Source organism: Lagenorhynchus albirostris, chromosome 19 (genome assembly GCF_949774975.1).
Source record: "Lagenorhynchus albirostris chromosome 19, mLagAlb1.1, whole genome shotgun sequence".
Lineage (NCBI taxonomy): Eukaryota > Metazoa > Chordata > Mammalia > Artiodactyla > Delphinidae > Lagenorhynchus > Lagenorhynchus albirostris.
In genome coordinates this window covers 10,280,780-10,303,841 of record NC_083113.1, presented here as the reverse complement: position 1 = coordinate 10,303,841, position 23,062 = coordinate 10,280,780, and the positions used below count along the sequence as shown (strand labels likewise).

Sequence of the window (23,062 nt, the reverse complement as noted above, 5' to 3'; positions counted from 1 at the left end):
ATGTTCCCAGGTGAAAACAAAGAGAGACTGTGAATTGGGGGGTGTTGGAAGGAATAGAGGCTGGCCAGGAAGGTGTATGGATCGGGAGCTCTCGGGAACCAAGCTTTGACTATTTTATTTATAGCCTAGAGGTCTTGGACTAGCCAGTATCCCAGTGGAAACACTGGGGTTCTTCTTGGTTCCCTGACCAGGGATTGAACCCAGGCCCTCGGCAGTAAAAACGCAGAGTCCTAACCACTGGACCGCGAGGGAATTTCCAACATTGGGGTTCTTGACAGTCAAGATGGGAGTGTTGCAGGGGCTGGAGGTGGGTATGAGGAGGCCTTGAATGATGGGTTGAGTGTGTCAGAGCATGTGAAGGTGGTTTCAGGAGGGACATGAAAAAGATCTATTTCCACTTTAACAGGCTCAGCCTCTGAGATGCATCCTATGTTTGCTGAGTTGGAGGCCCAAAGAGAATCACGGGTTGGGGTCAGCATATCTTGACTCTGTGGGCCTCAGGGAGAGGTTGATGGGTTTTTTTCTGGGGGGTGAGGGAGATTAGTGATCTAAGATGGACAGTGGCAGTCAGGGACTGGGAAAAATAGGCTCTCTTGTGAACATGAAATGTTAATGTTCCCAAATGATAAAATATCCCTTCCTGAAAGACTTATTGGAATAATCTGAGTAAGAAACTGTGCTGGGTAGTAAGGGGCCTAACAAGACGGACGGAGAGTGGCTTAGACATGGTGTGGCAAATTGTGGCATCTCATGGCAATCATTGCTGGGCAGGGGGCTTCTCTGGTGGCGCAGTGGTTAAGCATCTGCCTGCCAATGCAGGGAACACGGGTTCGAGCCCTGGTCTGGGAAGATCCCACATGCCGCGAAGCAGTTAAGCCCATGCGCCACAACTGCTGAAGCCCACGCGCCTAGAGCCCGTGCTCCGCAACAAGAGAAGCCACTGCAGTGAGAAGCCCACGCACCACAACGGAGAGTAGTCCGCAAGAAGCAAGCCACTAAGAAGCAACGAAGACCCAACGCAGCCATGAATAAATAAATCAAATAAATCAATTTAAAAATCATTGCTGGGCACCAAGGGAGGGTAAGGGGTTGGGGGGACTGTGAGATACTTAAGGGGGTGGGGTGGCCCCTGTATCTACAAAGCCGGGGCTAGCATGTCCATTAATGAGAACGGTCATTTCCCTCTGTGGGTTGAAGGGTGTTTATGGACACAGAGGAAAAAATCTGCTGGGAGTCCCTGAGGAGACTGAATCCAATTCCGTTTTGTATTTTAAAGCTGGACAGTCTCAAATCCAACGTCCCTTTTCTTTACAGTACCTATAGCTGTCTCTGTCAAGATTTGCTTTAGTGTTTTGTGATGGCCCTGATAGGATGGACCTCTTTTTTCTTTTCCTCTCCCGTTGTTTAAGTAGCAGGGTCTTAAACTGGATTGTGTGAATTTTTTTTTCCTGCATCCTCATGTTGGGCTCTCTTGGAGTTCTGGAATCAAGGCATTTCTCCAGCTAACATGGTGTTTTTCATCATGTCTCTAATTTTTGGTCTCAGAATGTTGACAAAACTCGTGGCCACGATAGAAGCGGTGTGACTGTCAAGGACCAGGCCTTTCCATACATTTCCTGGACTGGCTGTATCATTGCAGATGGATTTGGGACTCTGTTGTCTACACTCCTGGATTTTAGACCAGTCAGTTTTAGGAGAAGCATTCAGGATGGAGTCTAAGAGACATTTATTCCCCCATAGTATTGGCTTGGATTCTGCCTCGGAGGTGTTCTGGCTCATTTGGAGATCCTCATTGACTGAAGTTCATTTAGCTTTTTCAAACTAAAGATGTGCAGCTCCGGAACCGACCAGCAGATGGACTAATGGATATAAATTGGAAAGACTTGGAGCGTAAGCTCTGGGTACTAGCCTAAATTGGCTGCTAAATACCACCCTGTTTTTATGGGGCTCGGGAAAATCTCTAACTATGGCGTGTAACTCCAAGCGTGACCAAGGTGTAAAGAGAACTTGTCTAAGTGCATGCTCTGATTGCTTGCCTTCAGCTGTAGGGCCAACAATCTGAGTGAACAACGGGGAGCTAGGGAGCTGAAGGGCAGGGGTCAAAGGAAGAGAGAGGTTCCCTCTGCCTACAACCTCAGGGCCAAGGTGAACCTTAAGAAGTCAGCTCAGGGACTTCGCTGGTGGCCCAGTGGTTAAGACTCCACGCTCCCAATGCAGGGGGCACAGGTTCGATCCTTGGTCAGGGAACTAGATCCCGCATGCCTCAACTAAAGATCTGCATACCGCAATGAAGATCGCGCATAACGCAACTAACACCTGGTGCAGCCAAATATTAAAAAAAAAAAAAAGTCAGCTCAGAAGAGCTGCCCCCAGACCCCCAGGCTCCCTCTAGGCTGCCCCACCCTCTTGGGCTCTCCCATTCCAGCCCTCCCCACTCTGGGTCATCACTCACAGGGAACGGGTCTGTCTCCCCCACGGGATGGTGAACCCCCCTGAAGGCAGGACCTGGGCTCAGTTACCACCGTGTCCCCAGCATCATCCAGCACGGTGTGAGAAATGGATGAACCAACGAGTGAGCACATTCAGTGTGTAGACAAGTCATCGCATCAATTTAAAAGAAAATACCAACTGTTGTGTATCAGCTTTCTACCGTGGACCAGACTTGTGCTAACTGCATTGTTATTAATAGTTGTGATTAGTAGCAATAAGACCAAATAAAAAATTAAACCGTTAAGCCATGAGATTATTTGCTTTTCTATAAATCCTTCCCCCCTCCGATCACATTCCTTCCATCTCTCCTCCATTACTCTTCCCTCTCCTATGCTCCTCCACACTGTTCCCCTCTAGTCCTCCCTCCTGGCAGTGCTCCCTCTGTATATATATATATTTTTTTTTTTAATTAATTAATTTATTTTTGCCTGCGTTGGGTCTTTGTTGCTGTGTGCGGGCTTTCTCTAGTTGCAGCGAGCCGGGACTACTCTTCGTTGAGGCACGCGGGCTTCTCATTGCTGTGGCTTCTCTTGTTGCAGATCATGGGCTCTAGGCGCGCGGGCTTCAGTAGTTGTAGCACGTGGGCTCAGTAGTTGTGGCTCGCGCGGGCTCTAGAGCGCAGGCTCAGTAGTTGTGGTGCACGGGCTTAGTTGCTCCGCAGCCTGTGGGATCTTCCCGGACCAGGGCTGAAACCCCTGACCCCTGCATTGGCAGGCGGAGTCTCAACCACTGCGCCACCAGGGAAGCCCCCTCTGTATATTTTTTACCCCAGTTAGTTCTCCTTCCAAAACTCCTCTCCCTTCAGTGCTCCTCCCCCATCCCTCCTCCATCCCATCTTCTTTCCAGGTGAACTCCATCTGGGTGAACAACAAACTAATGATAGGAGAGTGCGGTGTGGCCAAAAGATCAAGGCCATTGGGCCAGGGATGAGTCCGTTTTAATTGCTGGGAAATTAGCTTTGTAAATAACCCCGGCCCCTGCCCCCAGCCCCGCCTTGCCCCTCCCCCGGGGCGTGTCCAGTTTGGGCAGGAAGCTGCTTCCCCTAGAACAGTTCATCGCTGGGAAGGCGTGGAGGGCCCCTCTCCGAAGACAGGAGGAGCGCATCACGAGGCAGCCAGGGCGTGAGCACGAGGCCTCAGAGGACACTGATGCGCTCGGCCAGCCCCTGCATCTCGTGGTCCCGGGGTGGGAGGCTCCCGCCGAGCTCTCCGTCGGCTGGCAGCCCCGACCCGGGCAGCGGGTGCTCTGCCACGAACTGCTCCCAGCGCGCATCATCACTCTCGTGCGTAATGTACCGTTCGCCCATCTTCCCCTCCAGCTCTCGGAGGTCCAGCCACGTCTGGTACTCCTGGGCGGAGGAGAACAGGGGTTAGTTTGGGCGCTGCACCAAGGGCAGGCAATAGCGGCCAGAGCTTCGCCCCCATATGATCTGCCCTGCCAGTGAGAAGCCGGGTACGAGGGAAGGTGAAGGCACACCCTTCACAACCTGCCCAGCCAATTAGCTCCACCCCCTTCTACAGCCCAGCCAATGGGAGGCTCAGCAACGTTCCACGTCCATGAAAAATGTACCTACCTCCTTCACTACCTTAGCAGCCAGTAAGATATGGCTCCACCCCTTCCTCTAACCCGTCCAATGGGCCAGCCCCTCCCACTTCGCTCTCAGCCCCGCCCCTGCATCACCTGTAACCAGGGGTGGCTGAGAGACTTGTCCACGCTGTAGCGCTTGCGCATCTTCACCTGCAGTAGGTTGTTGATGAGGTCGATGGCTGCACCGGAAGGAGAGAGACGGCTCAAGCCCTGCGGGGTGTGGGGCCGTCCCTCCTCCAACAGGAATCCCAGCCTACTAGCCTGCCATCCAGGCCTTCCTTCTTCACTGGCATGAAAGCGTCACCTGCACTAATCACTCACCCACCCATTTCCTCATTAAATTACACATTTACCCCCACCCCTCACGAGGCACACACACTAGATCCTCCATCTCTTCTCCAAGTCTCTACCTCAGTTTCCCCATTCCTATGTCACCTTCATAAGTTTTGTCATACACAAGTACATACAGGATCTTGGCTTGCAGGATCTCAGTTCTCCGACCAGGGATAGAGCCTGGGCCACAGCAGTGAAAGCACCGAGTCCTAACCTCTAGACCAGCAGGGAGCTCCCAAATGATTGTCTTAACTAACCTCCCTCCCACACTTCCTGTCCTCCTGAGCTTCTGGCTTCAGGACCTGCCCCTTGTTCTAACTTATCTAAGGCTTCTTGATGCACCCCAGTATCTTAGCCCTGCCCTTAGCTCACCCTCATACTTGGCTTTGCCCCAGAGCCACGACCTCAGGACTTAATTTTCCCAGGCCCATCTTGAAGTCGGCAAGGCGCATCACACTACCAGGTCACAACGCCACAGCCCCTATATGCATGGATCCCAAGATCTGCCTCCATCCTGGCCCCCAACCCCTGCCACCATATGCTTCTCTGACCTCCACCTGCTCCCAGGTTCCAGGTGTGACTTTGGTCTCAGGGCCGGTCAGTCCTTCTCCTGGACAGCTTCAGAAATCCTCCATGGCCCTGCCCCTCCTCTAGCCATGCCCCTAAACCAGCTCCCTCCATCACTGGATCCAACACCATGGCCCCAGGCCCATCTCCATCCCAGTCACAGACCCAATACACGGCAAATTAGCCAAGCCCGTGTTTCTTAACCTTGCCCCATGGTCCCACCGCTTCTGCAGGACTAACCCTTTTGGGGTCATAACCCCAAAGACTCCAGGCCCCAGCCAGTGCCTTGAGAGGATCTGTTCCCTCTCTTGGCCACCCCAGCCCATTGGCTTTCTCAGGTCTAGTCCCTCTCCTGGTCCCACCCTAGACAAGCCAAGTCTTAGCCCCCAAGGCAGCAAGGGTCTGTCTTAGCGCTGCTAGGACACTTCCTTTCCAAATCACATGACCTAGTCTAGGCCTGAGTCTAGGGACCCTGGTTCCATACACCCTCTTGAGTCCCTAGCCCAACGTCCCAGGTCCTGGTGCCTCCCTGTTTAAAAGACGGCCCTCCCCATGCCCTTGCCCCATCACTAGGCTCCACCCTCATGACACCAGGCTGTTTTTTAGGGCCCAACCCTCCTGCGGCCCCGCCCATTCTTCCCACCATGCCCCCACCAGGGGGCCTCGGCCCTCGCCTCGGCCCAGGGGTCAGGTGAGTCCCACACCTCCCGCGGAGATGCAGCTCCAAGGGCAGGCTGGGTACATGAAGGCAGCGTTCTGAATCTGGTCTTTGATGTCCTCGTCCTCGTTGAAGGGAAACGTGCCACTGAGGCTGACGTACATGATCACGCCCACTGACCACATGTCCAGCGAGCGGTTGTAGCCCTGGTTGAGCAGCACCTCGGGCGCCAGGTAGGCCGGCGTGCCCACCACCGAGCGCCGGAACGACTTCTCGCCGATGATACGCGCGAAGCCGAAGTCACACAGCTTCACCTGCGGAGGCGAAGGGTAGAGGGTCTGAGGGTGTGTGGAGGTCGTGTTTCCCGCCCCTCCGCAAGTGTACCCCACCGCGGTATTCCAGACAAACTCGAACGCTGGTTCGAATCCAGCTTCCTCTGTTCACTAGCTGGGTGACCCTGGGCAAGTGACTTCCTCTCTCTGTGCCTCAGTTTCCTCATCTGTACGAGGAGGAGGAGGACGAGGGGGAGCGTACCAACGCCTGTATCAGATGGCGGCCGTGAGGATTCCCTGAGTTGATCCATCTAAAACTCACAGGACAATAAATGCCCGGCGTGCAGTGAGGGGTCCATAAAGGCTCCCTGCCACTTGACCTCTGTCACATCGAGCAGGTCTCAACCTCCTCGTGCCTCTGCTTCCTCTTTTGCACAGTGGAGATGCTAACAGTTCCTACTTAAAGGGTAGGGTGTATGAACTGAAATATATGGAAGATGTTAGGAGCAGCGGCAGGCATAGAGCGAGCCTCGGTGACCTCAGCGGAGGGACCTAACTTCTCCCAGCACGGGTTTTGTCTTCTGGGTTGGGAATGTTAACAGCAGCTGCCGCTCAGGCTTCCCTGGGGATTAAATGGGACCGAACATGTAAATCGCTGACGATGGTATCCAGACGGTAACAGGTGAGAACTTACCTTGCCCTTGTTGGGGGCAGTCTAGGGTCATGGACAGGCTTTAGAGCCAGCAATATCTGGGTTCAAGGTCCTGTCTGCTGCTTACCAGTCCATGGGCAGCTGCTACCTCTATTCACATACTGTCCCTTCCCTACACAAAACCCTTCTCTGGCTGACTATTGCCCTGAGCCTCTGTTGCCTTCAAAAACAGCCACACCCCAACCCCTGACCCAAATCTCAATGTGACAACCAAACCACCCTTTCCTAAGATCCTTTGCCCTTCTGACAGACCTTATAATCTTTTCCTTTTCTAAGATCCACGCTTTTCTACCTATCTTACAATGGAATATTATATGGCCATAAAAAGAAGTGAAGTTCTGACACATGCTACAACCTAAATGAACCCTGAAAACATTAACTAAGTAAAAGAAGCCAGTCACAAAGACCACATATTATATTACTGTATATTCCATATATTTAATTCCATTTATATGCAATGCTCAGAACAGACAAATCCATGGAAAGCAGATCGGTGGTTGTGGGTTGGGGGGATGATGGGACTGGAGGATGTTGGCTAAGAGGTATGAGGTTTCTTTTGTGGTGGTGAAAATATTCCAAAATTGATCGTGGTGATGGTTGCACAACTCTGAATACATTAAAAGCCACTGAATTGTATACTTTAAATCGGTGAATTGTATAGTATATGCATTATATCTCAATAAAGCTGTTAAAAAAACAAAAGTACAGATCTTTCCACCACAGGGCCTTTGCACAGGCTGTTCCAGCTGCCTAGAACACTTGTCCCCCCAGAAAACTACTCCTTCTTCAGATAGGTTTTCTCTGACTCTCCACTGGGCTATACAGTTATGTGAGCTCATTGAACTGTGTCACGGAACTCATCACAGATATAATTACATTTCTGGGACAAATTGATCAACATTTGCTCTTCCCTCTATGATCTTTGCTGTCCAATATGGTGGCCACTGGCCACATGTGGCTGCTGAGCACATGAATGTGGCAAGTGCAACTGAGGAACTACTTTCTATTTAATTTTAATTAATTTATATTTAAAAAGGGATCCTAGGGACTTCCCTGGCAGTCCAGTGGTTAAGAATCCGCACTTCCACTGCAGGGGGCATGGGTCTGATCCCTGGCTGGGGAACTAGGATCCCACGTGCCATGCGGTACGGTCAAAAATAAAAAATAAAATAAAAATAAAAAGGGATTCTAGATTTTGTTATTGGAAAACTTTTAAATACGCTTGGAACAACTTGGGTGTGTCAATCTACTTTCCCAACAGTTAATTTTATGAAATCTAAGTACAAAACCGAGTATTTCTGATAGAAATTTAATATCTGAATTGAGATGTGCTGTAAGTGTAAAATACACACCGGATTTGGAACACAGTATGAAAAGAAAGAATATTTCATTAATAATGTTTATGCTGGGACCTCCCTGGTGGTCCAGTGGCTAAGACTCCATGCACCCAGTGCAGGGGGCATAGGTTCGATCCCTGGTCAGGGAACTAGATCCCACATGCTGCAGCTGAGAGTTCACATGCTGCAACTAAAGATACTGCATGTTGCAACTAAGATCCGGCGCAGCCAAACAAACCAATAAATAAATATACTTTTTTTAATTAAAAAAAACTCAATAATGTTTATGCTGATTGCATGTTGAAATTGTCATATTTAGATATACTAAATAATTATTAAAGTTAATTTCACCAGTTTCTTTTCACTGTTTAAAATGTGCCTACTAGAAAATGTAAAATTACACATACGGTTCACATTATATTTCTAGTAGATATTACTGCTCGAAGTTAGAGTTTCTCATTCACTGCACTATTGACATTAGGGAAAGATAATCCTTTGTTATGGGGCTGTCCTGTGCACTGTAGGGTGTTTAGATGCCCGTAGCAACTGCCCCCCCCAAACAGTTGTGACAACCAAAAATGTCTCCAACATTGTCAAATGTCCCCCGGGGGGCAAAATCACCCCCCCACCCCCGCTGTAAACCAGTGGGCATAGAGATGGGGATGTCTCTACTTACCACAGTTCCTAATGCCCCAGCATGGAGCCTGGCACAAAGCGGGCACACAGTAATTTTTAGTTGGTGACCAAAATGAACTTTTAAAATGAAACGAAATAATCACAAAACATAGATAATAAAGCAAAAACTTCACAGGGATGTGGAAGGGCTAAATGAGAACCTATAACTAAAGGCCCGTGAACACAGTAGGCACACAATCAACTGTAGCTGTTATAATCATCACTCTTGCTTAATCTGGTTCTGCCCCAAGGGGGTTCTCATCGACTAGTCAGAGGCTCATCAAAACTGTTTTGCTAAGAGACCCACAGAAGAAATTACCCGTGGCCCCCTTCTGATATCTGTTCTCTGCTTCTCCCCTTCCTAAAAATCCTGAATTTTTAATGAGCCACATGGTCACCCAGAATGAAAACTACATTTCCCAGTTCCCTTTGCAGCCAGCCATGACCACGTGATAAAGTTCCAGTCAATGGGATGTGAGAAGTGCCCCATGCAACTTCAAAGTATTGCCTTAGGGAAGGTAAGGGGTGTATCCATTTCTTCTACCCCGTTTCTTTCCTCTCTTCCTCCCACCCCCATTATCTTTTCACAATTGGGGGCGCGGCAGCAGCACATCATGGACCATGAAGACCAGGCAACACCATAGAGAGGCCAGCACACGACAGCAGGAGCTGTGGTCCCAACACCATGGAGCTGCTTTTTCACCCTCAAAATGCTTATGCTGGACCCTACACGAGTGAGAGACAAGCCTCTATCTCATTTAGGCCATTATCTTGGGTCTCTGTGTCTGATTAATTATCTTGATTAATACAATCCCCACCCACCACCAGTACTGGAAGGACTTCCCCAAATCAGGAGGAGACATGTCTGACCTGAGGAAATGGGTCGGCTGACGCCAGCAACACATTTTCCGGTTTCAAGTCACAGTGGACGATATTCTTGAAGTGAAGGTGTCTCAAAGCCACCAGGATCTGAGGGGAGGCAATGGAGCCAGTAAGAAAGTTAGAAAGGTCCCTGCCCCAAGATTCTGCCCTCAGCAGCCAGCCCTCCACACCCCATCCATGCCCCACTCTGTACCCCTAAAGATGCCCCCCAGCACTAGGGGAGGCACTGGAGCACCAACGAAGAATTTCAAAACCCCAGAACCATTTCCATCAGAGATAGGAGTTGGACATACAATTCTAGGAAGGCTGAACTGGAGCAGAGATTTGGGAAGCTCCTGAGACACCTTGGCATGTGGATCATGATGAAAAAGTGCTATGAATAAAGCAGTGGCTTTCAAGGAGGTACTATTGTGTGATTCCATTTTTTAAAAAATATTTTTCAGCCATTAAAAAAATGGAAACAATACAAACAATACCAACATGACATGTTATAAATTAAACGTAACACCTTTAAGAGGTGGGGGGATTGTAGAGCCAGCCTACTAAGGTAGCAAACCTGGCTCCACACTTACTAGCCTGTTGCCTAGGGCAAGTCTCTTAACCTCTCCGGGTCTCAGTTTTCTCACCTGTAAAATGGGGGTAATAGCAGTATCCATCCTCATGGGTTGCTGTGAGCTTTAAGTGAGTTGAGGCATATAGAGTGCTTAGGGCAGTGTCTGGCACAGAGCAAGCACTCCACGTGAGCTATTATTATTGTTGCTGTTTTTAGTTATTATTCTTGTGGTGGTCTGTTAGCAGACATATTCCTGTGAGTGTTTCAAGTAAAACTTTTCCTGCTGTATCTATTAATTCAAGAGTATTCTATGATGGCAAGGTGAGCTGACTTAAAAAAAAACAAAAACAAAAAACTGTTACCATCTGTTACCACTAATCTACGGGAGCCATGATTTTCCTTGATTCTAGGTAACCCAAACAAAATGCCAAATACACCGGAAGTACAGTGATATAAGCATGAAGTTGTAATCTATATGTTAGAACTGAAGTATTTGTACTTTCTCATTGTTTTTGCTGGATGATTTTCGAGTACGGAAATGCTATTTGAAAGCTACTGCTGAGGTCCAAGCTCCTCATTCTACAGACAGGGAGACTGAGATCCAAAGACATATATGGACATCCTCTTCTACAGATCTTCAGTGTTTTTATTTTTCCAACCCCTAGTAAATGTGGTGAACAGAAAGGGCAGATTGGAAGCTAGACAGACCCAGGTTCAAACCTTGGCCAGACAGCTACCTAGCGATGTGACCTTGTAGCTGTGTGACCCTGGGCAAGACCTAGGAACCTCCCTCCACCTCAGTTTCCTCATCTGTAAGATGTGGATTATAGTAATACCTACCTCAAAGGTGGTTGTGAAGCCTATAAGTTCATGAGGTATAGGGCTTAGCACAGGACTTGGGGTGGGGCAGGCAAGAGGCAAAAAGCAGAGATCTGCAGAGGGAAAGAGAAAGAGAGAGAAGAGCACAGGCAAAAAGAGAGGAAGAGATGAAAGACCAGAAAGAGAAACTGCTTCAGTTGCTGAAGGCAGGCAGTTTCCTCTCCCCACCTGAAGTCTGGATGAGCCTGCCTCAATGGGTTTCTAACCCCACCCTGCAAGTCAGCCTGACAAAGGCACACAGCTTGGGAGAGCAAGGGTGCTGGGCCTGGAGAAAGGAAGCCAGCACAGGGGACTTTGCAACCAACAGAGAACATGTCCCAGAATCAGGTGTGGAACCAGCCAGGTGGGAAGATCTTTCTAGGGAGGCTGTGAAACCCAGAAAATGAAAGTAAACCATGAACAAAATAAAGAGGAAAAGAAATACTGGGATTAGAGATGGGTACAACACAAGCAGCAAAGATCCAGGGTCCTTCATATACAAAGAGCTCTTACAATTCAATATTAATCCAATTGAAAAATGGGCAAAGAGTGCATAAAGCACAGGCCAATAAACATGTGAAAATATGCTCAACTTCACCCATAATTTTTAAACCAGCAAATGAAGCCACATGTAGTATTATTTTTCCACCTTTAAAACTGGTGATTGGGCTTCCCTGGTGGCACAGTGGTTATGAGTCTTCCTGCCAATGCAGGGGACATGGGTTCGAGCCCTGATCCAGGAAGATCCCACATGCCGCAGAGCAACTAAGCCAGTGCACCACAACTACTGGGCCTGCACTCTAGAGCCCACGAGCCACAACTACTGAGCTCACGTGCCACAACAACTGATGCCTGCATACCTAGAGCCCGTGCTCAGCAACAAGAGAAGCTACTGCAATGATAAGCCCACGTACCGCCAGGAAGAGTAGCCCCCACTCGCCACAACTAGAGAAAGCCCATCCGCGGCAATGAAGACCCAATGCAGCCAAAAATAAATAAATAACATTAAAAAAAAAAAGACTGGTGATTATATTGGGAATTCCCTGGCTATCCAGTGGTTAGGACTAGGTGTTTTTACTGCTGTGGCCTGGGTTCAATCCCTGGTTGGGGAACTAAGATCCTGCAAGCCATGCAGCATGGCAAACAAACAAACAAAAAACCTGGTGATTATATTATCCAGAGTTAGTCAGGAGTGAGAAAATAGACACCCTCAAACTTTGTTGGTGAGAACAAAGATTGAAGGAGGTTTTAGAGGACTTCCCTGGTGGCACAGTTGTTAAGAATCTGCCTGCCAATGCAGGGGACGTGGGTTCGATCCCTGGTCCAGGAAGATCCTACATGCCACGGTGCAACTAAGCCCATTCGCCACAACTACTGAAGCCCATGCGCCTAGAGCCAGAGCTCCGCAGCAAGAGAAGCCACCGCAATGAGAAGCCTGCGGGCAGCAATGAAGACCCAACGCAGCCAAAAATAAATAAATTTATTTTAAAAAAAAGAAAGAGGTTTTAGAGAATAACCGGGCAACAGCTTTTTTAAAAATTTAAAGCACATTTCCCTGGGCTCGAGAGTCTACTCTTCGAAATGTATTCTATTGAAATTCTGCCACCAGAACCTGTCGATGTTTGTAGACAAATGTTCACAGGATGTTGTTTGCAGTAGTGGAATAGTGAAACCAACTACATGCTCAGCAACTGGGGAATTTGGTGATACCCGTCATGGGGCGCAATTAAGAAAAAGAGACAGTTCTGCTAACTACACACTGAACTAGAACAGTCTTCCAGAAGCACTGTTAAAGTGAAAGTAAGCAGAACAACGTAGCGTTATATACGTGAAATCAATTAAAATGCATGCACTTGTGCACGTGCACACACACACAAATAGCACAAATTAGTTTGACTTTACTCAGTAAAAGCACAGCTCCCAGGTTTAAATCCCACCAGCTGTGTGACCCTGGGCAAGTTACTTATAAGGTCCCTGAGCCTCAGTAAAATGGGAGTAATAATAACCACTACCACATAGGTTGCTATGAAGATTAAATGAACTAAAACAGTGCCTGGCATAGAGTAAGTGCTCAGTAAAGTTTAGTGACCACATTATTTATCATCCTCGTTATCAGCATCCCCCGTCCCAGCCCCGCCCACTCTGGGGGATCACTGTCCAGGGCTGGGGCTATTTTGGTCACCGCTGTGTCCTCACACTGCCCAGTATGGCCAGGCACAGTGGTTCAGGCAGTGTTTGTTGAACCATTTAATAAATGAATGAATGAATGAGCTCCTCAGAGAAAGGCCTCTCTCCCCTTCCTTGTTTCTTCATGAATAAAGTCAGGCCCAGTGAACCTGACTCATTATATAAAGTAATAAAAAATATAAAATGATAATCATTTATTATTTTTCTATAATAATAATTATTACTACTCTATTATTTTCTACTTATTATCCTATTATGTTTCTATTGTTATTACTCTATTATTCTATTAACTGTTCTATTATAATCTATTATAATTTAAAAAGTATCACTCTATTACTTTTTCTATGATTGTTATTATTACTCTATTATTACGTTTTCTATTACTCGCTATTATGACTCCCACCCAAGGTCTGCCTGCCCTTCGGGGGCACACGGCACATGCGCGTCTTGCAGGGCAGGTGGGGAGCCTGGGCGGGGAGGCTGGCGTTGGGCGGGGCAGTGGGCGGGGCAGGCGCACCTGGGTGATGAGGAACTTGGTGAGGCGCTCAGGCAGCCGGCCCTTCTCGCTGGAGAGGATCATCTCCAGCATGTCCCCGTGCAGCTTCTCCATCACCACAAATACCTTCTCCGGGGTCTCGAACATACACTCCAGGTTGACAATCCCCGGGTGCCGCAGACTCTGGGGTGGGTGGGGTGGGAGGGGGGGCGGGGGTCAGAACCCAGGTCACCCGCAAACTTGAGACCCTAGAGGGCAAGCCATAGGAGCAGGCAGACGACAGACAAGACAGATATCCCCGGAGGGTCGGCTGTTCCTTCCCTGGGGGTGCCATTGGGGGAGGGGAAAGGGCTTCCACAGCCCCAGACAGAACCACCCTCCAGCGCCACCAAGTGTCCAGAAGGATCTTTACATCATGAAATTCTGGTGAAGGTCCAGGGTTGTGGGAGCAAGAGAAGGGGAGCGTGGAGAAATGGGAAGGAGCTTTGTACATGTGTATCTTTTAAATCCCTGCCCTCCTTCCCTTCCCCAGCCCTTGCCTAGCTGAACCCCATCTCTCCTGCCCAGGTCCCCACCCAGTCTCCTCCCTGGGGTCCAGGTTCCAGCCCCACACCTTTTCCCCCTACCCTCCAATAGCAGCCAGAGGGATCTTTCGAAAGTTCACATCTGACCCCGTCCCTTCCTTGCTCAAAATCCTTCCATGGCTCCCCAGCACCCTCAGGAGAAAGCCCATAGGGTGTGACCCCCAGCCTCCCCCCTAGCCTCACCACCCACCACCTTTCTTCACATAAACCATCTAGTAACCTTGAACTCCTTCTAGTTCCTAGAAGACTTCGTGTTCCCTCTCACCTCTGGACCTTTGCACGGGTTGGTCCCTCTGCTCAGAGTACCTTCTCTACCCCTTCAGTCTCAACATGCATGGTGCCTCCGCTAGGAAGCCTTCCCTGACTATCCCCAGACTGGAGGAAGTGGCAAGGGGGCAAAGGAGGAAGTGGGAAGGGAAGGCCCTTCCTGGGTGGGGAGGGGGGCAGAGTTGGACCACAGATCTCAGGGGTCACCTGCAGAATGGCTACTTCGTTCCGGAGTTGGCTCTCCTGCTTGGTGGGGAAACGCAGTTTGTCGATGACCTTTACTGCCACGTCCCGGCCTGTCTTCCGGTGCTTTCCTGGGCAGGGGGTAGGGGAGATGGGGGATGAGGGGAGCAGGACCTTCCAGTCCTGGCAAGAGGAAGGCCCCACCAGAGGGACACAGCTGGAATTGGGCAGAGGTGGATGAAAGGCCATCATGGGGGCTCTGAGGGGTCCCCAGGAGAGATGCGAGGGGTGGGGGGCCCTGGGAATAAAGGTGGAAAGTAAAGACAGAGCTCCGAGGAGGGGAATCTATAACATGGGAAACTAGATATATAACCAATCAGAATCTAGCATCTAGCTCTGTGGCCAATCAGCATAGAATTTACCTTCCCTATTAATAACGGGAGAAAAGTCATTGGCCTTTCCCAGTGAGAAAAGGCGAGCCTGCAACCATCTGCCCCCAGGATCTAGCTTTCTAATCAGCTAGAAAAAGTGGTGAGTATGCAGGCAATCACAGGGAAGGTCTGGGCTCAAGACCCCTTTCTGGGTCAGCTCTTGAAGCATCCTTACCGCCATAGACCACTCCAAACTGGCCCGAGCCCAGCACCTCATCCGGGAAGATCTGGTAGACAGTGGCAATGTCCTGCAGGGTGGGGACAGGGAGGGTCAGGGGTGCAAATGGAGATGAGGAGGTCAAGGAGACTAGGAGGGTGGGAGAGCTTGGAGGCTGTTTGGGAGCGGGAGGGGGAACACATCCTCGGGGCTGTGGGATGCGGGCAGGGTCTCACCACATTCTCTTGGATCTGGCTGTTAGACACAGAGATGCTCAGAGAAGCTTGTCCTGGGGAGAGGGGGAGGCGGAGGTGAGGGGACCCCAGGCTCAAGGTCACGTTCACCCATAACTCCACCCTCTGGAGCCAGTAGTCAGGCTATTGACTGACTTGTCCACTAAGAACCTCAGTTTCCTCCTCTGGAAGAATGGAAACCATAAAAAGACCTCTCTCCTAGGGCCAGTGAGAGGAGGAAATGAGACAGGAGCTCAAAAAGTGAGGCCATGGATGAGTTCACGGAGCACTTCACTCTGTGATCTCAGCACCAAGCAATGATCCCATTTTACAGAGGAGGAAACTGAGGCTCAGCGGGAAACTCCAAACTGACTCCGGCCTCTTCGCCTGCATTTGCCCCACTACTAATCCAACCAAGGTCAGACATTTCCAAAGTCTTGATCCTTCTGCCATTTGAACATCTGTCCCCTCCCTGAGGAACATCCAGCCCTCGCCCCTCAGCCTCCTCCCTGGTCTCCCTGCCCCGTTCCGCCCTCTCCTATTCGCCCTCCATAAGGAAGCCAGAGGGATCTTGCTGAAGCACAAACCTGACTCCATCCTTCCCCTGCTCAAAACCCTGCCATGGCCGCCCAGTGCCCTGAGGAGGAAGGCCGAGGCCCTTAAACAAGCAGAGTTTGACATGCTGGCCTCCTTGCTGGGCCTCCGATACAGCAAGTTCTCTCCTATCTCTGCGCCTTTGCATTTGCTGTTTCCTCTGCCAGGAATGCTCTTTCCCTCATTGTGGACTTAGTTAAATCCTCCTCATCTCTCAGTCTCAGCTCAAATGTTACTCCTGGGGCCATGTCAGATTCCTTTAGCACATGTTCTACGTCCCACTTGTCTTTCATCCAGGATGACCTGATGAATGTCTGTTACTCACCCTCGACTATGAGCTCCATAAGGCGGGAACCTGGGACTCCCTGATTATCCTTTGCCTCTGCATGAAAGGATTTCCCACTTCCTTTCCCTTCATTTCACCCCTCTTCAACTTCCAGGTCTTAGCTCAGATGTTGCCTCCTTCAGGAAGCCCTCCGGGACACCCAGGCTGAGTTAGTCACCCCCTCTGAGCTCCCACAGCCCTCTGGCTCCCCTATCCCAGCCCTGCCCACTCTGAGTCATCACTGTCTGGGAACAGGTCTGTCTTCCCTACTGGACCAGGAAGGCAGGTCCTGAGTTGTCTTGGTCATAGCGGTGGCCCCAGCATTACCCAGCACAGGCCAGGCACAAAGGAGCACGAATCAAAAAGTCTGAACTCACAGTTTGGCGGAGTTGGCACCCCTGGGAAAAGACTCAGAAAGGGAAAGTAACATGCCCAAGACTGTACGTTAGGTCTAGGGCTTAATGATTTAGACCCAGGCCTGCTGAGTCCAGAAGCCACGTTCTCCACTCTGACATTCCCTGGCTCTTCCCTTCTCCAGGATCCCACCCAAGCCCTCCAAGACCCATCCTCCCAGGGACCCAGGGTGGGGGACTTACTGTGGGGCGCATGGCCTGGGGCACTGGGTGCATCCTGGAGGATGACAGGCATCAGGGCCTGGCGGATGGCTGTTTCCCAGCCCCGGGCAGTCTCGGCCCCCTGCCCGCTGGGCCCCCCTGGGGCCCCGCCAGGGGTTTCGCCCACAAAGTAGGTGGTGTTGGCAGTGACAATCTCGAAGCAGTGTGGGTTGGTGCCTGGTGGCACAAGGCTGAAGTTCTGGGCAGGCTCCACGGCGAGGATTTCAGACAGTGGAATTTCCTGGCAGGACACAGAGCCAGCACCCGTGAGGGCTCCAGGCTGACCCTGGGGCTCTCCACTTACTCAGATGAGCACACAGAACCCAGTGTCATTGCAGAAGGGGCTGGTTTGCATGGAGGGGTCAGGAAAGGCCTCCTGGTGGAAGTTACCTTGAAGCAGAGATTGGAAAGGTAAGAAGAGGCCAGCTGGTGGAGGAGTGGGTGGAGCATGTGCAAAGGCCCTGAGGTAGAAAAGGCTTGTGTTCAAGGAACATGTCGTATCCCCATTACATGGATGGTGCCTGGCACACAGTAGGCATGCCATGTTTGATGAACTAATAAAGGATAAAAATAAAATAAATAAATTAATGAAATCAGGCTAGGGCCAGGCCTCATGGGCCTCATGGGCCACAGGGAGGAGCCTGAGCTTTGTCTTCAGGGCCTTGGGGAGCCACAGAAGGGTTTAGTGCAAGGTGGGGAGTAGTTCTCTCTGGCTGTGTGTGGAGGGTGGATGGGAGAGGATGGGACTGACATAGGAGACCAGGAAGGAGGCAGAGGGGACCCTGGGAGGAGAGAGGGTGCAGTGTCTATGGGGAGGAAAAAGAGTGTGCTTTGAAAAGTGTTGAAAGACAAAGGAAGGGAGGAAGAAAAGAAGGAAAGAGTGAGAAAGAGAGACAGACTTATGTAGCCAATAAAACCAGGAGACAGAGACGTTGTGGTGGGGATGGTATTTTAGATAAAGTGGCTTGAGGAAGACGGGAAGGATAAGAAGGAAGCAGCCATGGGAAGGGTAAGGAAGATGCTCCAGGGCAGGTAAACAACGAGGTGTCTGGGTTTTATTCCAAGGGCAGTGGGAGCCATTGGAAGCTTGTGATGGTTTTAATGGACTTCTCTGGCTGCTGCGTGGGAAAAGACTGAGGACAAGGGCAGAAGAAGGACTGTGGAGGAGACTGGCGGGAATGCAGCGCTGGCATGGGAGGCGGTGATGAATGAATACAAAGAAAGAATTCAATAAATTAATTATAAAGTTATAATGATAACACACTTATAGTTACTGGGAGTTTAACGGAGCTTAACATACGCCTGGCCCTAAACTAATTGCTCCACGTAGATTATCTCTTTGAATTCTGGCATCAGCCCTGAGGCGAGGACTATTCTTTGAGGCCTTTTACAGGTGAGACACGTGGGGTGCAGAGAGGTGAGGTAACTTGCTTGGATCCCCCAGCTGGAAAGTGATGGAGCTGAGATCAAACACGGGGAAGGGCATCCAGGTGGGCGACACTTGCTGATGGGATGGAAGCGGGCAAGCAGGGGTGGGCAGAGAGTGTGATTCGCAGGTGTTTGCCTGAAGCAACTGGGAGAGGAGGGGAGAAGATAGTGGACAAAGAGGAGAGGTCTGGGGGATCTGGGAGCCAGAAGGCCCACCTTGTAGTATCTGTTGGTTGTGTTGTTCTGGAAGAGCGTGATGCACTTGCAATCCAGGCGCCAATAGTGCCGCTTCCTCTGTTGGGAGAGGTGCTTGAGAGACTGAGGTTGTCTGCCCCACATGCTGCTAGGGCTCTGACTCTAATCCCAGCCAACCCCGCCCCTAATTCTAGCCCCGCCCCACCCCTGACCTTGCCTTAGTCCCGCCCCTCCCCTAAATCCTGTCCCTCCCCCTTCATCCCTATAGCCACCCCTCTAATTCTACCTCAGCCTTCAGCATGACCCCGCCCACTCCAAACCCCAACCGGCTCCGCCCCCTCAAACCCCGCTCTCCCCAACTCTAGCCCCACCCACCTGACCGCGCCCCACCCACTCACCAGCGTGTCCTTGTTGCTGTAATGAACCACCCAACCCTCACGTAACGTCGTGCTGGATTTCCGTGTTGTGTGTCGCACTGACTGCACTACCCTCATTAGGGGGATGTACCCCAGGGAGCTGAGGGTTGGGGAGAGGAAGGGGTGAGAGGTTACAAGCAGAAAATAGCAGTAGTGCCTGGGGCCGCGGCGGGTGGTGGTAGAGGCCTGTTCGGGGGCCGGGGGTGGGGGGGTGGGGGGGGTGCATCTCTGGGCAGCCAAGGGTTTTTTTGGCCACACTTTTTTCCTTTGTGGTTTCCAGATTTCCCATAATGAGGAAGGGGACTCTTGAGAGGCCCACATTAAGAGGCTGCGTTCCGAAGCCAGGCTGCCTGGCAAATTACCTAACCACTTCATGCCTCAGTTTCTCCACCCAAAGGGGTTGCTGTGAGAAGTGAAGCCTTTCTTAGGAGTTTAGCATAGTACTTGGCACACAGTGGGCCTCCAATAAGTGCTAATTAGTACTGAGCCCATTGATTGTGGAGCCAGCTGTGTGACACTGGGCAAAGGACTCAACCTCTCTGTGCCTCATTTCTCTCATCTGTGCACGTGCTATTATGACAGTGAGGAAATGAAGGCTGAGAGAAATTAAGTGACTTGCCCAACTTCAGAACCAACATCCTCTTGATCCCTGCGCTAGACCTGGACTTGAGAGGCCTTGGCCACTTCTCTTTGCCTCTCTGAGACTCGGTTTCCTCATCTGTGAAACAGGCTGCCTCTCCCAACAGCCCTCCCCTCCCAAGTCCTTCAAGGTCCAACTCTGATAGCCTATGATTCTGTTACTAAACACTCCCAGGAAAGACCTGGGAGAAAGGGATTCTGAGGTTTCAGGTGGCTAGGGCCGGGTGGCACGAGTAAGAAACTCTCAGTGATCACTGTGACCTGAATACCCGTCCCCCCTCTGGCCTCACTTCCCCTCCTCTTCCCATCACTCTCCCTGCTTCAGCCATCCCAGGTTCCCTGATACTCCTGCAACATTGTTGATTCTACCTCAGGGCCTTTGCACTTGCTATTCCCTCTGCTTGGTAGCCTCTTCCCCCAGATATCTTCCACACCACTCCTTCCCTCCCCTCCCTCAGATCTCTTTAAAGCTACATTTCCTCACAGAGGGCTCCTTTAACACCCTAAGTAAGATAGCATGTCCCCATTTTCTATCCCCTCTCATTTCCTTTTTAATTTTATTTTTGATAGCAGTTATCAGTATCTTATAATAACCTATAACGGAAAAGAATCTGAAAAAGAATACATACATTATTCTCTCTCTCTCTCTCTCTCTCTCTCTCTCTATATATATATATATATATGTACTGAATCACTTTGCTGTACACTTGAAACTAACACAACACTAAATCAACCATACTTCAATTAAAAATTTTTTTTCTAAAACATATGAAAAAAAGTGAAAAGGTTCAAAGGATGAGATTAAAAATAGAGAAATGGAAATGCAAATATTTTCTTCTCATACCTCCAAATGGATCATCTCTCACCCTTCCCACTTTAGAGATTCAAGATTCAAATACTAGGGAGAACTCCTTTTCCATTTTCTGAGCACTTATAACCTGGCAAGCACTTTCCCTGCATGATCAAATAGAATTTGCACAATCTGTAAGGCACGTCCCCAGTCCCCAGGAGGAAACTGAGGCAGGCAGAGAAAGGACCAGCAGTTTAAGTGATGGAGCTGGGATCCAACTCTCAGCCTCCAGTGCCCTGTGCTTTTAGCCCTGCTGCTTTCCTGCCACCTCAATGAACAGTCATCCATGGAGGAAGCCAGGCCTTGTCCTAGGCACTTGGGAGGCGGATAAATATCCTTGCCCTTGAGCACTTGAACTCACATTCTAGTGAAGCTGAAGATTAATTCCATTTCTAATTTAAAATGTGTAATTAAGTAAACGTTATTATTTTTCAGAGCTTCCATGCCAGAAGAAAGCCACTGCCTGTCAGTTCGTTGGGGATATTTTCCTTTCCCCATTTTACAGATGGGAAGACTGAGGCACCAAAAGGAGAAGGGACTTGTTTAAGGCCATACACATCAATCCAAGGCCAAAATGGATATTTTCCCTTCCTTTTTAAGATTTAGGGCTCTGGGATAAGAGTTAAACTAACACTTACTGTATACCAGGTACTGTTTTACATACTTGATTTACATTAATTCATTTCATTCTCGCAACAACCCTATACGGTAGGTACTACTTTATCCCCATTTTACTGATGAGAAAACTGAGGCCCAGAGAGGTTAATCTCTTGCCTAAGGCCATACAGCAGTCTGGTTCTAGAGTCCATATTCTCACTCACTCTTTGTCCTGTCACTTTGCCATATGGACTGTTTCTGGAAGGACCCACCAGAACCTAATCCCAGTGGCATCCTCTGGGCAGAGGGGCTGGGCAGCTGAGAGGCAGGGAAGTGGGAGGGGTTGACTATATATGTTTTGAGTGACTGTATTACCAGTTCCAATAAACGAAAAACAATTTAAGTTAAAATAGGCTTCCATTAAAACTTGTTAAAAATGTAAATCAGGAAAAATGCTTAGGTTAAAAAAATAAAGTTCGGATGCTTGAAAACGTTTGCCTCAGGAACCTGAGAAATTTGTAAGAATGGGGTGATGTCAACCCATTGTAGGGACGGAGAACGGCCTTTGCTGGAGAGGGCCCTGGGTACCTCTGGGCCTTGCCTCCCTCGCCTTCCTCCTCCTCGCTGGCATGGAGAGCATTTTCTGAGTGGGAGCCCGGGACGAAACCCGAGTCATCTGACTCATCCATGAGGGAGCTCTTGTCAGCCTCGCTGAAATCAGTGGCCTCCTCCATCGGCACATCTGGGAGGACAGGGGCATCAGAGGGGCCTCCACACAGTCCTGCTGCCCTTTCCCGCTCAGCCCCCAGCCTCTTACCTCCGTTGATGAGTGCCTCCCCCAGACAGTCATTAGGGACTCGGGTGGCGCAGCGTTTGTGACAGTTGAACTTGCAATCTGGTAGGAGGACAGGGAACATGAAGTCGGGTGGGAGGGGGAAGAGAGGTCACCTCTAAGCGTTGACCCTTGACCCCTAGCCCCCAGTCTCAAGAGTTCGCTATTGCTTTTTGGGGCAGGAAAGCTAAATGACCCTTCCCTGGTCATCCCTCCTTTAAGCCACAGTCCCCAGTTATAGAGAGGCTTGATTAAATAGAGGAGGGCCAGATGAAGTGTCCGTGGCTTGATAGCCCTAGCACTCTAAGGGTCTAAAGTTCTAACAGTGTAGATATCCGTCACCCTAGATTTCTACAATTATAGAGTGTAATCGCAGGTAACGTTCTATGATTCTAGACTTCAGGCTTTTGAGGGTGGGGTTTCTCAACCTTTGGCACTATGAACATTTTGGGCTGGAAAATTCCTCGTTGTGGCGGGTTGTTCTGAACATCATAGGATTTTTAGCAGCATCCCTGATCTCTACCCATCTGATGCCAGTAGCACCAGCCCCATATGACAAACAAAAATGTTTCCAGACATTGCCAAACATCCCCCCTTGGGCAAAACTGTCCTTGGTTGAGAACCATTGTTTGGTTGAGAAGTTTGAAGACTCTGAGGTTCTGGGGTGCTATACATCAAAGATCCTGGAATTCTATGAAAACTTATTTTGCTAAGGTCCTTATGATTCTAGATTTCTAAGACTGCAGAGTCTGATGTCCAAGTTTCTAGAATTCTACACATCTATGCTTCTACAGTTCTACAGTTCTAGACTGCTAAGATTCTTTGATGTCTGAGGTTTTAAGGTTTTATGTATCTAAACTCTAGAATTCGGTGACTCTACAGTTCTATGATTCTAGACTTCTAAGCCTGTAGAATCTGAGAGTTCCAAAGTTCTTGGGTTCTGTACACCCAGGAATCTAGAACTTAATGTTTCTATGGTTCTTTAACTGTAGACATCTAAGATTCTAGAATTTGATTGTTCTGATGAATTCTAGAATTGGATGGCTCTAACCTTTTTATGGATCTAGACTTCTGGTATTTCAGAATTTGATCATTCAAAGTTCTGGGATC

General features: G+C 49.6%; 1 protein-coding gene across 2 annotated transcripts in view; it reads right to left on the bottom strand.

Moving 5' to 3' along the window:
* Positions 1–3,427: 3,427 nt before the first annotated feature.
* Positions 3,428–23,062, bottom strand: part of PRKD2 (protein kinase D2) — a 30,480-nt gene continuing 10,845 nt past the window's right edge. For both annotated transcript variants that reach the window (XM_060129732.1, XM_060129731.1), the window contains 13 exons: positions 21,938–22,015; positions 21,709–21,862; positions 19,017–19,134; positions 18,640–18,717; positions 16,978–17,236; positions 15,466–15,518; positions 15,248–15,320; positions 14,666–14,772; positions 13,629–13,790; positions 9,502–9,600; positions 5,682–5,949; positions 4,171–4,256; positions 3,428–3,838 (listed from right to left, as the gene is read on the bottom strand). In XM_060129732.1, coding sequence (XP_059985715.1) covers positions 3,626–3,838; positions 4,171–4,256; positions 5,682–5,949; positions 9,502–9,600; positions 13,629–13,790; positions 14,666–14,772; positions 15,248–15,320; positions 15,466–15,518; positions 16,978–17,236; positions 18,640–18,717; positions 19,017–19,134; positions 21,709–21,862; positions 21,938–22,015 — 1,748 coding nt within the window. In that variant the 3' untranslated portion in view covers positions 3,428–3,625. The remainder of the gene's footprint in view (positions 3,839–4,170; positions 4,257–5,681; positions 5,950–9,501; positions 9,601–13,628; positions 13,791–14,665; positions 14,773–15,247; positions 15,321–15,465; positions 15,519–16,977; positions 17,237–18,639; positions 18,718–19,016; positions 19,135–21,708; positions 21,863–21,937; positions 22,016–23,062) is intronic.